Source organism: Schistocerca piceifrons, chromosome X (assembly GCF_021461385.2).
Source record: "Schistocerca piceifrons isolate TAMUIC-IGC-003096 chromosome X, iqSchPice1.1, whole genome shotgun sequence".
Lineage (NCBI taxonomy): Eukaryota > Metazoa > Arthropoda > Insecta > Orthoptera > Acrididae > Schistocerca > Schistocerca piceifrons.
Window position 1 is genome coordinate 216,962,149 of NC_060149.1, and position 17,294 is coordinate 216,979,442.

The following is a 17,294-nucleotide window of genomic DNA, read 5'->3' on the forward strand; positions in this document are numbered from 1 at the left end:
AACCGGTTTTTGGGAGGACCTTGTGGGCCTTCACTCCATAGACTGTAATTTTGTCTTGCAATTGACGTGTTTCACCCAAGTCTCGTCACTGGTTACGATTCAATCCAGTAATGAATCACCATGTTTGTGGTAGGACTCCAGAAATGTCAACATTGCCCCCATTCTCTGTTCTTTATGGTGCTATGTAAGCATTTTGGGCACCCATCGTGCACAAAATTTGTGGTAGCCTGATGGATGCTGACTGAGCTGCTGAGCACGTACATATATGCGATCGGCGCGCACCTAGCGGCATCAGATGGAAACATTCCCTACTTTCTGAATAGCCTTCATAACATAATAGAAAAATCTCACTTAAGGGGTTGAAGCTTAAATGTTTCATTTGATTTTCCATTTTCTGGTGTATGTATTGAATCTAAACTAATTAGTGATTGCAACAAATCATTCATTCTTGAAGTACTGCAGTCATTTTCTCCTTATAGAGGTACCAAGGTAATAGCAGTCTCTGAAATGACTGGTGTAAGATCTTGAAAGCAATCTGCATTTTGAAACATGTTTGGGTTACATGAATGTTTAGAAATTTGGCCCAAAACACTGTTAGCATCTTATGAAGAAGCGTAAAGTTACTAAGCAAGAATTGATGTGTGGATAGTAGTTTGTGTGAAGCCAATTTGTCAGTACCATATTTTTGGAGATTTTCTTGTTAAATTTAAACCAAGTTTTGAAAACTATTAGAATATTTATCTTTTAAATGCTTAGGTTCTCACTATTTTGAGTTACAAGAAGTTATTGTAATTTTGTTCTCCTTTAGTATTAAATACAAAGCAGAATAGTTTGATCTAATACACTCACTCCCTTCATTAGCAAATTAACTATTCCTCAACACCTAAGGATATGTTGTGCTATAAATATCTTTTTCTCCAATTTATTCAGTACTTTGTCATTTGTTGTTTGATCTACCCATCTAATTTTCAGCATTCCTCCATAGCATCACATTTCAAAAACTTCTGTTCTCTTGTGTGAACTTCTTATCATCCTAATTTCACTTCCATGGGAGGCTACACTCCACACAGCTACCTTCATGAAAGACTTCTTAACTTTAATTTATGTTAGATTTTAACAAATTACTTCTTTTTTCAGAAATGCTTTTCTTGTTATTGTCAGCATTGTCTGCATTTTATATCCCTTGTACTTCAGCCATCAACTATTATTTTGCTGTCCAAATAGCTGAATTCACTTAGTACTTTTAGTGCCTTGTTTCATAACCTTATTCTTTCAGTATCACATGATTTAATTAACTTACATTCCATTACTCTTATTTTATTTTTGTTGATAGTCATTTTATATCTTCTTCTCAAGACGTTACCCATTCTGTTCAGCTGCTATTCCAAGTACTTTGCCTTCTCTGACAGAATTACAGTGCCACCGACAAACCCCCAAAATTTTTATTTCTTCAACCTGAACTTTAAATCCTTCTCAAATATTTCTTTAGTTTCCTTTGCAGCTTGCTCAATGCAGAGATTGAGTAACATCTGAGATGAGCTGTAAACCAGTTTCATGCCCTTCTGAACTATTGCTTCCCTTTAATGTCTGTGGACTCATACCCACAATCTGGTTTCCGTACAAATAATAAATAACCTTCCGCTCCCTGTATTTTATCCCTAGTACCTTCAGAATTACAAAGAATGTAGTCCAATCAACATTAGTCTAAATCCACCAATGGTATACCAATGCTATAAATGTAGGCCATCTGAGCTGTTGATATTCATATAGCTGCTTCTCTTTTCTTCAAATGTGTCTGATTTTTCTATAGGTGGTATATACATGTCCCCCTAGTCATTTGTGATTCTACAACCTCGCATTTGTCCTCTAGCCATTCTTGTGTAGCCATTTTCTGTCTGTCTCATTTTTTAGATCTCTGTATTTCCTTTTACTTGCTTCATTTGATGCATTTTTATGTTTTCTTGATCCAACAATAAATTTAGTATATCCTGTGCTATCCAAGAATTTCTACTAGGGTTTGTATTTTACCTACTTTATTCTTTCCTGCCTTTACTGTTTCATCTCGCAAAGCTAGCTATTTGTCTTCTGTTGTTGTTCTCGCCCCCACCCTCCCCCCCCCCCCCCCCTCCCTTACCTATTTCACTCGGACATTACCAAATGATTTCTCTGGAACTATAATATACCTTGTAAACTGTGCTACTGACTTCACTTCCTAACAATGCTGGAAATGACATAAGTAAAAATTAGAAGAGTAGTGTGCCACTGAAACCACTGTAATGCTAGAAGTAAGTGTTGAAGGGGAGAACGACCTAATCTGTACTTGTTCTACCTGCATTTTCCATTGACTGTGAGAAGGGTGATTAAGGCAGTTATATGAGTATCCACATTACAATCCAAAGAACTGTTGTGTTCTGTGGCATATCATAATGTGTTTTGCACCAGGTATATTAACCGTAGTGAAATTTCATAACAGATTACAACCATATGCACTCCAGGAATTAAATACCCAAACCTTTCTGTCTTTTTCAGACAATGTTCTTGCCAACTGTGTTAGCTAAGTAAGTTTTAAATCTTGTAGTTTGTTTATCCTTCTTTACAATCTCCACAGAGGCTTTTCTACATACTGCATCTTAATAGTTGTATAATCGCTTGAAAGTTTGAAATCAACCATCACACACTGTACAATTTATGCATTGTATCATAAAATAGTGTCAGTTTAATTTTATCCTTGCCAAGACCATTTTATATTAATTTTCTTGTCAAAGAATGTCTTAAGAGAAACATCTTGCACTTTTGGAAAATTAGGGGAGTTAATGTCCAAATGACCTCTTTCATTCCTGATACAATAACCAAAATTTCCCACCAAATAATTGATTTTTAGTATTCGCCATACTTTTACATTCAAAATATCCCTTAACCATCTTGAAATGGCCTTTGCTGTCATTTATACGTTTATGTAACTCCACAGTGGTTTTTATCTCCTCATCCAAATGTGAGCATGTTGCTGCATGTTATGTTATTTTTTAAATAACAATCTTCAGACTGAGATTACTTTGATATTTGCAATATCATTTCTAATTTTCTTGTTTACGATAAAAACTTTACTCAAATTTCCTTCTTGCTCTGTTCCTCTGGCATAAAATATGGCAATTGTTTCTAATTCTTTTGCATTTCTGATAAAACAACTATATCCTATTTGATATGGTTTAACTCAGCTTCAAACTCCGTAGCAGCAGCAGCAGCAGCAGCAGTTGGTGTTTTTGAGTTCCATGTTGTCCTTCATTTAGCCAAACCTTGTGTAGCAGGGAGTGGATGTTCGAGTAGTTGTGCAACTTTTGTTGCTGGTTGTGATGTGAAGACCTATATTTAACTGATGGTTCAACAGAACATGATGGAGATCGAGGGTAGTTGTAACTCATACAATTTGTCAAAACATGTACGTCTATTTAAACATTCCCATTGGTTGCTACTTGACCATAAATAAGTTTTGAGCACAAATTACACTTTTGGGACATTTATTTTACTGCTGTTTATCTGTGTCGTTATTAACCACATCACTCGGTTACTTAATTTACACACATACTGAATGATCATAGCTTTCTGGCTACCTTCCTACCCATGTGAAATAACAAAATATTAGAAAGCCACATGTGACTCATTGTGTACAGCGAGTTTTCTTTTAACAAATACTTGCATACTGCAGAGCACCAAACATTAGAAGATTTTCACATTTAGGCTCAGGCGAGCCAATTACTTGTAAGATCCATTGGCTTTAAGCATGAAAATGACAAGGTAATTGATTAATTTTTAATTCCTGACACAGCTTTTTGTACAAATTTGCATCGTGCATGTCTGTTTCAAGTAAACCTTTTACAGTGAAAGAAACACTAATCATTATAAAAGGTTCAAGTTTTGCAAACATAACTCATCTGTCTTTGTAGCCTGTGTATTATTTCAACAAGTTAATACAGTATAGTTATGAGCGGAAAATACAGCACATGGTCTGTCAAGCTTCTGGTGAACTTTGAGTCTGGGGGTTCCAAATAATATGAAAGTCTGTATGGCACAGAACCTTTTACTTTTAAAAATGCAAAGCACAAATGTTGCCCGATGCACTTAAATTGGAATTTATGTTGAATTTTTAATTTTTTTCTGCCTTACATTGTACACTCCACAATTTAAAAAGTAGGAAAGACTTATTCTAAACATTGACGGAAACAAGAAATACAACTGCATTTGTGGACTTATTTCTCGTGGGTAATACTTCCTTACTGAGTCATGTGGAGAAGGTTTTACAGTTCAGATTACTGTCAATTGCTCCCTTTTGCTTTAATGAAAATAGTTTAGATGATAATGCCAACAACATTTTGCTGTTGATCTGAATTAACAAACTCCTATGTCACTAACTGTGAAGTTAGGATGGAGGTGCACACGCGACAGCACCTTCCTATTAGATTTGTTATGATGTAAGAATGTCTCTCAGTCTTGTGCTTTAGCAGAATTTGATTTTGCAATTTTACACAGTGATTAAATTGTATGTTTTCTTGCACTCATTACATCAAATAATCGTGTAACTTATTATTCTCAAGCTGGTATTTCAGGATTATCATAGGTGCTATTTGTTTTGCAGCTTTAACACCTATTATCTGAAAGAGATGTTGAAATATCAGCCAATAAGTGTTGACCCAAAGGTGACACTAAATAGTGTCAGATTCAGAGGACTGAAGTTTTTGTAGCAGCCATAAGTCCATTTAATTTCACAGCAATTGGAGAAATTTTGGCATATGCTCCTGCATTAATGGCAAGTACATTTTCCATCTCATTAAAGTTATTATTAGTGGTACAGCACTAATTTCAGATCTTCCCCCCCCCCCCCCCCCCCCCCAATTTCATTAATGCTGCCCACATTTTTATTGATAGATATTCTGTGATTATGGTAGATAATATTGTTGCATATTATTGTATTAGCAACCAGTCACATGTAGAACAAATCTAAATTTTATCTCTCTTTCCCATGTTTGCAGAAAATGTAATTAATAGGGTTGTCTTTTTCTTTCAAGGCAAATACAATAAATATATTTGTGTTTACACATTGCTATTGTTGCATCATACTTTATTAGTCTCATAAAATACATATTTGGATAATTTTATTCAGGTATTGGATATACAAAAAATTTGTATCTCCAATATACCTTACGCTGATAACAGTAACTTAATATTAATACAGTACATTAATACTGTATAGAGAGAGCCACTTGATAAATCTTATATGAAGGTTCATTTTGCACAATTTGTCAGTCCATCCTGTGTGTGTTATTCTGTTGAGTAGCAGCATTTTTTCCACAGAATGTCCTGCAGCCTTATTCTTTCTATGAGATACAGCTTTTTTGCTTAATTTATCATATGTTTTGGTTCACATACTGTTCTATAGTCTGTGCTCTGAGAAAGTAATTGCAATCGGTGTGTGGAGAGCAAAAATTATCGTTGTATTTTGTGCCGTAAGTGTAATGTGACTCATTAGTCAGGTGCTAGTCTATAGATCTACAGATCTTGGGTAAATCATCGTTCAGTTCTAAGGCTTTTACCTGTCATATATTACTTCTTTCACTTCTGACAGTGTTCGTTAATATGGGAAAATGTCAAGTTCACTGTGGTTTGTAATCCATGTTAAACTGTAGGTCCCCGTATAACTGACTGGGTCAGTCAGTTTCAAAGGTCAGAGGAAGGCAATGGCATACACCTTCATCAGGACCATGCCTAGTAAAGCACTGTGTTGTTCAAACCAACCTTCAGGTTGGTGACAGCCAGCCCCTTGCCCAATTTTTTTATTTTTTAAGCAAAATTGATTTGGCTTAAATAGTATTAAATAGTTGTATAAGAAGATTATAATTTGTAAATATGTAAGTATCATTTATCCTGTGAAAAATATACATTTACAGAGAAAATAAACAGCCACTGATGACACCACAATTATGTTGAAACATGTTTATGCAAATTTACAATTTTCTTTTTGCTAAAAGGCAGATCTAGTCATGGTGTGTGAAGAGCTTATTTAAACCATAACTAGTTTTGATACTTTCATACTGCTCTTCAGATAATCTACATACATTGTGGATGCTTAATGCATATGGTACAGACTTCACTGCAATATACACTCCTGGAAATTGAAATAGAACACCGTGAATTCATTGTCCCAGGAAGGGGAAACTTTATTGACACATTCCTGGGGTCAGATACATCACATGATCACACTGACAGAACCACAGGCACATAGACACAGGCAGCAGAGCATGCACAATGTCGGCACTAGTACAGTGTATATCCACCTTTCGCAGCAATGCAGGGCTTTTATTCTCCCATGGAGACGATCGTAGAGAGGCTGGATGTAGTCCTGTGGAACGGCTTGCCATGCCATTTCCACCTGGCGCCTCAGTTGGACCAGCGTTCGTGCTGGACGTGCAGACCGCGTGAGACGACGCTTCATCCAGTCCCAAACATGCTCAATGGGGGACAGATCCGGAGATCTTGCTGGCCAGGGTAGTTGACTTACACCTTCTAGAGCACGTTGGGAGGCACGGGATACATGCGGACGTGCATTGTCCTGTTGGAAAAGCAAGTTCCCTTGCCGGTCTAGGAATGGTAGAACGATGGGTTCGATGACGGTTTGGATGTACCGTGCACTATTCAGTGTCCCCTCGACGATCACCAGTGGTGTACGGCCAGTGTAGGAGATCGCTCCCCACACCATGATGCCGGGTGTTGGCCCGTGTGTGACTCGGTCGTATGCAGTCCTGATTGTGGCGCTCACCTGCACGGCGCCAAACACGCATACGACCATCATTGGCACCAAGGCAGAAGCGACTCTCATCGCTGAAGACGACACGTCTCCATTCGTCCCTCCATTCACGCCTGTCGCGACACCACTGGAGGCGGGCTGCACAATGTTGGGGCGTGAGCGGAAGACGGCCTAACGGTGTGCGGGACCGTAGCCCAGCTTCATGGAGACGGTTGCGAATGGTCCTCGCCGATACCCCAGGAGCAACAGTGTCCCTAATTTGCTGGGAAATGGCGGTGCGGTCCCCTACGGCACTGCGTAGGATCCTACGGTCTTGGCGTGCATCCGTGCGTCGCTGCGGTCCGGTCCCAGGTCGACGGGCACGTGCACCTTCCGCCGACCACTGGCGACAACATCGATGTACTGTGGAGACCTCACGCCCCACGTATTGAGCAATTCGGCAGTACGTCCACCCGGCCTCCCGTATGCCCACTATACGCCCTCGCTCAAAGTCCGTCAACTGCACATAGGGTTCACGTCCACGCTGTCGCGGCATGCTACCAGTGTTAAAGACTGCGATGGAGCTCCGTATGCCACGGCAAACTGGCTGACACTGACGGCGGCGGTGCACAAATGCTGCGCAGCTAGCGCCATTCGACGGCCAACACCGCGGTTCCTGGTGTGTCCGCTGTGCCGTGCGTGTGATCATCGCTTGTACAGCCCTCTCGCAGTGTCCGGAGCAAGTATGGTGGGTCTGACACACCGGTGTCAATGTGTTCTTTTTTCCATTTCCAGGAGTGTACATTAGATTGATTTGGTAAGTTGCTAATTTTCAGTTAGGTGGCACATTTCAATGTAAGCAGAATCAAATTGACACCAATTATAAACAGGCACAGCTTGCCTATGTTCTAAAGAGTGGTGCATCAGCTGAAAACAAGAGGTATTCAAGAGAATTTACAAGGGGATATTATGTGGATTGCATGTATGCCAATAGTATGCTACAAAAGGATAGTGCTGATTTTGGATCTCAATTTTTGTTAAAATATTTTCTGATGCTTTTAAAATTTACTTCACCATGGAAACTGCTATACTCTGAGTGACTGTATCAGTGCCATGGAGGTTCTTAAAATGTGAAACAAGTGGGCACAAGGAACTTCACCTAACTTCCTTTACGAAGCAGTTGGTTTTCAGAGCCCTTGTAAACCTCGATTTGATAGGTTTTATAACTACTGAATGGACTCTTTTTTCCTTAGAAAGCTTCTTCAATTCACATTCATTGTGTTATAGGCTGATCTTGAACCTGGTGTATCATACATAAGAGGGCTGTGATATGTCTTTATTCATGTCGATACATGTTGTGGTACTGTTAGAAGAATTAATCACTATTAAAAGTGTACCAAAGAATAAACTCCAGAGTTGAACATAATGTATTTTCCATGATAAGTATTTCTTTATGTCACTGTGAAAACAGTAGAAGAGTTGAATTACCGATAAGTAGTGCTCTTGTTGAAATAATCACTAAGTAAAATATTTTATGTATAAAATTAATGAAACAGTTGCAGTAGCAAAAGGAAATACGTTTGACTCTATAAACGTGTGTACAAGACATAAGAAAGAATTTCCACCTTTATATTACAACCATCGCTTGAAGCTAAAGGCATGTTAAAAGCCATTCTGTGCACATAGTTTTAGGAGAAAACTGGAGTTATTCACCTACAACGAAAGTGCTGTGGAAGAAAAGAGCAGAGAAACATTGCATTATTATCTGAAAATAAAATTTGTGCTAGAAGGTTGCAGGAAAGCTCATGAGAGACCAACTTCATGTCCTCTTCAAAAATGCTATGAAAACTCCATGGTAGTAGTTTTATTGCACTTTCTGGGGAAATATATTTCAGTCAGTGGGGTAGCTTCTAACAGATTGTTATTCAGCAGTGTTCAGGTATAAACTTGGTCAATCAAACTGCATAGTGCTAGCAGCCTGCAAACAGTTTTTAACTTGAACAATCACAGGTAACTTTTATGGTGAAAGTGTGTGTGTGTGTGGGGGGGGGGGGGGGGGGGGGGGGGGGGTGGGTAAAATGGGAATAATTTTATTTGTTGAGGAAGGGGGGAGGGGGGGGGTGGGGGGAGGTGAAGGACCTGAAAATCATGTACGAGGGGATGTGTCAAGAAAGTGACCCGTATGTTTTGAGCTAAAACCAAATAGTGTCCAACAGTAGGAACATTTGCCATATTCTAGTTTTATTAGAGTTTAAGTGTGCAACATTCTATTAGAGCATATTTGTATCCTGTTTTCCCATGGGAATAAAATTTGCTAAATATGAATGAGCTTTTTCAGCAGCTCTGGTGGACTGGTGGGTGGATACCTCTCTCTCTCTCTCTCTCTCTTCTCTCACTCCTCTCTCTCTCTCTCTCCTCCTCTCTCTCTCTCTCTCTCCATCTCCATGTACCCAATTATCTGCTGAACAAAAAATGCAGTGGGTTGTTTTGAGTTGTGAGAATAAAACAAAAATATGTTGGGTATAGTCTCCATCCTAACTAATGTCTAAAAGTACATATTTATTGGTATGTATGACTGTATGTCTCCTTTCTTCTGTCACTTATTGATAATGCACAAACTATTGTCATTAAAAATAGCATTGCCTGTGACTGAGACAGTAATTCCTTGGATGCTGTTGCACTTGGAGATTGTAGTGATGACTTGGAAATGCTTTGTCTGTACTAAAATACCACACTTTAATTATTTCACCAGATTTTTATTTGAATGGTGCAGTTGAAGATGTAATCATATTTCTGTGTACAAATTTAGAGTCTCTTGCACAATTTTTTTATTCCTCTCATTGCATCTAAATGAAGATATTGTTTTTATGGGACTATTTCTTTGATACTGATTTTGATACTTTTCTTGATAGGGTTGTGTTGTATTATGGAAACCATCTGATACAGCAGCACTTTCCAATTATTTAATATTCAAAATCATGCAAGAAGCAGGCTTACCTCCAGGTGTAGTTAACTTTGTACCAGCTGTTGGACCAACATTTGGTGATGCAATAACTTCTCATCCAAATTTAGCTGCCATAAACTTCACTGGTTCTGCACGGTGAGTATTAACTCTTCATTTCTAAATTCAATTCATCTTCACAGTTGCTTATTTTAAAACATTTGAATATAAAATTAAACTGTTACGTATGTAAGGAAATTGTGGGAGCACCTCTTTTTTTTTTTTTTTTTTTTTTTTTTTTTTTTTTAAATTTCAGCTGCCAACATGAACTGGAATTCACAAAAACTGATCTTTTCCTTGCTTTCACTGGGAACTAAGGGTTTGACACCCCTTGATTTCATTAGCTGTTATTACAGCGAGTGTTGTGCTCATCTACATCTACATCTACATGGATACTCTGCAAATCACATTTAAATGCCTGGAAGAGGGTTCATCGAACCACCTTCACAATTCTCTATTATTCCAATCTCGCATAGCATGCGGAAAGAACGAGCACCTATATCTTCCCATACGAGCTCTGATTTCCCTTATTTTATCATGGTGATCATTTCTCCTTATGTAGGTCGGTGTCAACAAAATATTTTTGCTTTCGGAGGAGAAAGTTGGTGATTGGAATTTTGTGAGAAGTTTCCGTCACAAAGAGAAACTCCTTTCTTTTAATGATGTCCAACCGAAATCCTGTATCATTTCTGTGACACTCTCTCCCATATTTTGCGATAGTGCAAAACATGCCGCCGTTCTTTGAACTTTTCCGATTTGCTCCATCAGTCCTATCTAGTAAGAATCCCACACTGTGCAGCAGTATTCTAAAAGAGGACGGACAAGCGTAGTGTAAGCAGTCTCCTAAGTAGATCTGTTACATTTTGCAAGTGTCCTGCCAATAAAATGCAGTCTTTGGTTAGCCTTCCCCACAACATTTTCTATGTGTTCCTTCCAATTTAAGTTGTTTGTAATTGTAATTCCTAGGTATTTAGTTGAATTTACGGCCTTTATATTTTACTGATTTATCGTGTAACCGAAGTTTAACGGATTCCTTTTAGCACTCATGTGCATGACCTCACACTTTTCATTATTTAGGGTCAGCTGCCACTTTTTTGCAACATTCAGATCTTTTCTAAATTGTTCTGCAATTTGTTTTGATCTTCTGATGACTTTATTAGTCGATAAATGACAGCATCGTTTGCAAATAACCTAAATGGCTGCTCAGATTGTCTCCCAAATAATTTATATAGATAAGGAGCAGCAAGGGGCCTATAATACTACCTTGGGGAATACCAGAAATCACTTCTGTTTTACTTGATGACTTTCCATCAATTACCATGAACTGTGACCTCTCTGACACGAAATCACAAATCCAGTCACATAACTGTGACGATATTCCATAAGCACGCAATTTCACTGCAAACCGCTTGTGTGGTACAGTGTCAAAAGCCTTCCGGAAATCCAGAAATATGGAATCAATCTGAAATCACTTGTCAATAGCACTCAAGACTTCATGTGAACAAAGAGCTAGTTGTGTTTCACAGGAACAATGTTTTCTAAACCTATGTTTGAATGTGAGTCAATAGACAGTTTTCTTCGAGGTAATTGATAATGTTTGAACACAATATATGTCCCAAAATCCTGTTGCATATCGATGTTAACGACATGGGCCTGTAATTTAGTGGATTACTCCTACTACCTTTCTTGAATATTGGTGTGACCTGTGCAACTTTCTAGTCTTGGGTATGGATCTTTCCTCGAGTGAACAGTTGTATATGATTGTTAAGTATGGAGCTAATGCATCAGCATACTCCAAAAGGAACCTAATTGGTATACAGCCTGGAGCAGAAGACTTGCTTTTATAAAGTGATTTAAGTTGCTTCACTACTCTGAGGATATTTACTTCTACAGTACTCATGTTGGCATCTCTTCTCAATTCGAATCCTTGAATATTTACTTCGTCTTCTTTTGTGAAGACATTTCAGAAGGCTGTGTTCAGTAACTCTGCTTTGGCAGCACTGTCTTCGATAGTATCTCCATTGTGGAAACTGTTATAAGCATCTCACATTGAAGTCCGCACTAAATTTGGAGCTTCTGTAATAGATCGCCAGTTGTGGGGATTTTGTGTCTGTTTAAATTTGGCATGTTTGTTTCATTGTTTCTGCAACAGTGTTCTAACCCGTTTTGTGTACCAACGAAGCACAGCTCCATTGTTTGTTAATTTATTTGGTATCAATCTCTCAATTGCTGCCGATACTATTTCTTTGAATTCAAGCCACATCTGGTCTACACTTTTATTATTAATTTGGAATGAGTGGATTTTGTCTCTCAGGAAGGCGTCAAGTTAATTTATATCTACTTTTTTGAATAGGTATATTTTTCGCTAATTTTTGGAGGATTTGGGGATTACAATATTCAATCTCGCTACAACAACCCTGTGTTCACTAATTCCTGTATCGGTTTTGATGCTCATTATTAACTCAGGATTATTTGTTGCTAAGAGGTCAAGTGTGTGTTCACAACTGTTTACTATTCGCATGGGCTCATGAACTAACTGCTCGAAATAATTTTCAGAGGATCCTATTATTATTTTATTCTGATTGCCAACAATGACCTCTGCCCGTACTAACTCACAGGAAGTATCTACTTCCATTTCGCGACAAGTTAACCTACTTCTAACAGTAACAAACATGCCACCGCCAACCGTGTTTAGCCTATACTTTTGGAACACCATTAGGTTCTTCGCAAAAATTTTGGCTGAGCTTATATCTGGCTTTAGCCAGTTTTCAGTGCCTGTAATGATTTGAGCATCAGTGCTTTCTATTAGTGCTTCAAGCTCTGGTACTTTACCAACACAGCTACGCCAATTTACAACTGTTATACCAATGGTTCCTGTATCTACGTTCTTCCTGTGTTAAGCCTGCACCCTTGTGTTTTCCCGAGACCCTCTAACTTAAAAAACCACCCAGTCCATACCAAACAGCCCCCGCTACCCATGTAGCCACCTCCTGCATATAGTGGACACCTGACCTATTCAGCGGAACCCAAAACCCAACCACCCCTTGGCGCAAGTCGAGGAATCTGCAGCCTACACAGTCGCAGAACCGTCTGAGCCTCTGATTCCGCAATCGGTCCTGTTGACTATCTTGCAAATGGTCAGCTCTGCTTTCATCTTGCAAGCAAGACTGGCAGCCCTTACCACTTCTGTTAGCCGCTCGAAACCAGAGAGAATCTCTTCTGATCCAAAGTGACACACATCATTGGTACCGACGTGAGCAACCATCTGTAGTTGGCTGCACTGTGCTCTTCATGGTATCCGGGAGGACCCTTCGCTCCTGGTTAGGAGCTCGTAAATGTCACAAAAGCAGTTACTTCGCTGTTGCTGTGTCTGTCTCGGTCAGCTACTACTGCCTGACTGCGTGACTAACACCAACAAGCGGTCAGTAGTTTTCAAAACCAACAAACAAATGACTATCGACGTGCACTACGGAAATCTACTCTAGACCCTGACGAAAATGCAGGAACTGTCTCTAATAATACAGAGATATTCAAAAACCTAACTACCGAAGCTCATGATCGAGGAAGTGTGGCCACATCCTGATGTGTTTTAGTTTCTCATTGTTCTCATTTCTGCTACTTCTCATTACCTATGTCTTTCTTCTGTTTGGCCTCAATCCATATTTTGTAGTGATTGACTGTTCATACCGTTCAGCAGATCCTGTAATTCTTCTTCAGTTTCTCTGAGGATAGAAATGTCTTCAGCAAATCTTGTCATTGATATCTTTTCACCTTGAATTTTAATTCCACTCTTGAACCTTTCTTTTATTTCAGTCATTGCTTCTTCGATGTATAGATTGAACAGTAGGGGCGAAAGACTACATCCCTGTCTTAGACCCATTTTAACCCAAGCACTTTGTGCTGGGCCTTCCACTCTTGGTTCTTGTACATATTGAATATCACCCGTCTTTCCCTATAGCTTACCCCTTTTATATTTCTCAGAATTTCAAACATCTTGCACCATTTTACATTGTCAAATGCTTTTTCCAGGTTGACAAATCCTATGAATATGTCTTAATTCTCTTTTCCATTCTTCTGTATATTGCTCTTGTCAGCAACTTGGCTACATGAGGTGTCGAGCTGACTGCGATAATTCTCGCACTTGTCAACTGTTGCAATCTTGGGAATTGTGTAGATGATGTTTTTCTGATAGTCAGATGGTATACTGGACTCATACGTTCTACACACCAGTGAAAGGAATTTTGTTGCCACTTCCTGCAGTGATTTTAGAAATTCTGATTGAATGTTATCTATCCCTTTTGCATTACCTAATTTTGTCTTCAGGAGCTCTTTTAAATTCTGATTCTAGTACTGGACCTCCTCTCTCTTCTATATTGACTTCTGTTTCTTCTTCTGTCATTTCATCAGACAAGTCCTCCCCCATCTTCAATATATTCTTTCCACCTATTCATTCTCTCCTCTGAATTTAACACTGGTATTCCCATGGCACTCTTAATGTTACTGCCGTTGCTTTTAGTTACAGTAAAGGTGGTTTTGACTTTTCTATATGCTGACTCAGTCCTCCCAACAGTCATTTCATTTTTGATTTTTTTTCACGTTTTCATGCAGCCATTTCACTTTACCTTCCCTGCAATTTGTATTTATTTCATTCCCAATTTACTTTTATTTCTGTATTTCTGAATTTCCCTGAGCATTTTTTGTACTTCTGTCTTTCACCGATCAAGTGAAGTGATAGTGCACATTTAATTATCTGTTATTTTTTAAAGAAACACCAAGAATTAAAATTTCCTTATCATGCAAAGAGAAAGCAGTCGTGTACTGAGTGAGTGAAAGCGGTAATAAATGAATATGTAAGAGTATTGCTCGAAAGGAATTTTGCCGTGACTGTTCAGAACATGAATTGTGTAGATGGAAAAATTAAGTTACAAAATGAGATAAGAGTCAATTGGATATAATGACAACATTAAATGCACTTCCTTTTGTACTTTTTTTCCTTGAAGTCAGAAAAAGTCGTTTAGTTCCAACTATAGCATCTTGTACAACATGACTTTCATCAAAGCTGAAAGGGGACACACACACACACACACACACACACACACACACACACACACACACACAGTTTTGGACTATGTCTGAAAAGATAATATTCTACATGGACGTTTTCAGAGAAAATTATTTGAGACGTATCCTGCAGTTTCCAGCCTACAACTGTGACAATATTATCAAATTGCAGTTGCTAATACAGTATCAGTTTGCCTCTCCTTGGTTTCAAAATGTGATTAAGCATGTGTGGCACTCCTCAACTTACACCAGTATTAGGCTGACTTTATTCCTGATGGTGGCCCAGCTTTGTCTAAAAATGACTGACTGTGATTCTCAGGACTGTCAAATTTTATCCTTAATTGTATGCTCATTGTGCACAGAGAATGTGGTTTTCAACTGATGTTAACAGGGCGTATTTTGATGCAAGTCTGTCCACTCCTATGTTAGAACCTTCTCTTAGATTATTATTATTATTATTATTATTATTATTATTGTATTTTTTGTCATCACACTTCTCATTAAAAATATTTTTGTTGGAATGATGTAGTGGAATTTGGTAGGTACATGTTCTTTAAGTATGTATGTGTTAGCAGACAGTTGTGATTTGTACATCTGTAATCTGCAGACCATTGTGAAGTGCATGTCAGAGAGTACGTCTCATTGTACAAGTTATTAGGATTTATCCCATTCCATTCATGTATGAAATACAGGAAGAATGATTACTTAAATGCCTCTTTGTGTGCTGTAATAAGTCTAATCCTATTTCCTCAATTCCTGTGGGAACAATCCATGGGGGATTGTAAAATATTCCTAGATTCATCACTTAAAGTTGGTTCTGGAGCTTTCTAAATAGGTTCACACAGGATAGTTTTTGCTTATCTTCGAGCATCTACCAGTTCAGTTCTTTCAGCATCTTTGTAACACTCTCTCATGGGTCGAACAAACCTGTGACAATTCATGGTGCCCTTTTTTGTATCCATTCAATATTATTTGTCAGTCCTATGTGGTATGGGTCTCACACAATTAAGGGAATCCTGTCATGAGAGTATTTCCTATGGTTGACCAAACTAATGTTGATACACATCTCTCAAAAGCGGTTTGCTCGGATCAAGCCAAATTTGCAACCTGCATAAGTTATCATATCTTCTTCAAGTGCATTACTTATATGACAGTAGCTTCGTTATCATAGTAAAAATTGAAATTATTATTTTTTAATGTCTAAATGTGGGTCACACATTTTATTTGATTGCAATAATTTGAGAACATTTAAATGAAAGATTTAATAAATTTCTGTACAAAGTTTCGTTGACATAGATGTATTACTGTATTTACCCAATTGTAAGACAAGGTTTTTTTTCCTGAATTCATCATTCAAAAAATACAGGGTCATCTTATATTCACAGATTAAACACTACACGCCGGAAGTGGCTACAATGGTAGCGGAGTACGTGTGGAGTGCACATGTGGGTTTTTTAGGTTAGAGAATTCCCTCCCTAGGCCCGACAAGACGCCTCCTGAGACGCGGCAAGGTAGAAGTGGGCAAAATGCAACAGGGAATAACAATATTAAAGTGCTAATAGTAAACTGCAGGAGCGTCTATAGAAAGGTCCCAGAACTGCTGTCATTAATAAACGGTCACAGTGCCCATATAGTACTAGGGACAGAAAGTCAGCTGAAACCAGACGTAAACAGTAATGAAGTCCTAAACTCAAATTGGAATGTATACCGCAGAGAGAGGCTGTACAGTGAAGGGGGAGACGTGTTTATAGCGATACGAAGTGCAATAGTATCGAAGGAAATTGACGGAGATCCGAAATGTGAAATAATTTGGGTGAAGGTCACGGTTAAAGCAAGCTCAGACATGGTAATTGGAGGTCTCTTATAGGCCACTTGGCTCAGCAGCTGTTGTAGCTGAGCACCTGAAGCATAATTTGGAAAATATTTCGAGTAGATTTTCCCACCATGTTATAGTTCTGGGTGGAGATTTTAATTTGCCTGATATAGACTGGGAGACTCAAACGTTCATAATGGGTGGCAGAGACAAAGAATCCAGTGGAATTTTTTTAAGTGCTTTATCTGAAAACTACCTTGAGCAGTTAGACAGAGAACCAACTCGTGACGATAACATATTAGACCTTCTTGTGACAAACAGACCCGAACTATTTGAAACAGTTAACGCAGTACAGGGAATCAGCAATCATAAAGCAGTTACTGCATCGACGATTTCAGCCGTAAATAGAAATATTAGAAAAAGGTAGGAAGATTTTTCTGTTTAGCAAAAGTGACAAAAAGCAGATTACAGAGTACCTGATGGCTCAACACAAAAGTTTTGTCTCAAGTACAGATAGTGTTGAGGATCAGTGGACAAAGTTCAAAACCATCGTACAATATGCGTTAGATGAGTATGTGCCAAGCAAGATCGTAAGAGATGGAAAAGAGCCACGATGGTACAACAACCTAGTTAGAAAACTGCTG

The 17,294-nt window shown here is 38.5% G+C and overlaps 1 protein-coding gene across 1 annotated transcript in view; it reads left to right on the forward strand.

Moving 5' to 3' along the window:
* Positions 1–17,294, forward strand: part of LOC124721343 (delta-1-pyrroline-5-carboxylate dehydrogenase, mitochondrial-like) — a 115,105-nt gene that overhangs the window by 32,412 nt on the left and 65,399 nt on the right. The window contains 3 exon segments of the mRNA XM_047246266.1: positions 4,631–4,725; positions 4,728–4,801; positions 9,688–9,875. Coding sequence (XP_047102222.1) covers positions 4,631–4,725; positions 4,728–4,801; positions 9,688–9,875 — 357 coding nt within the window.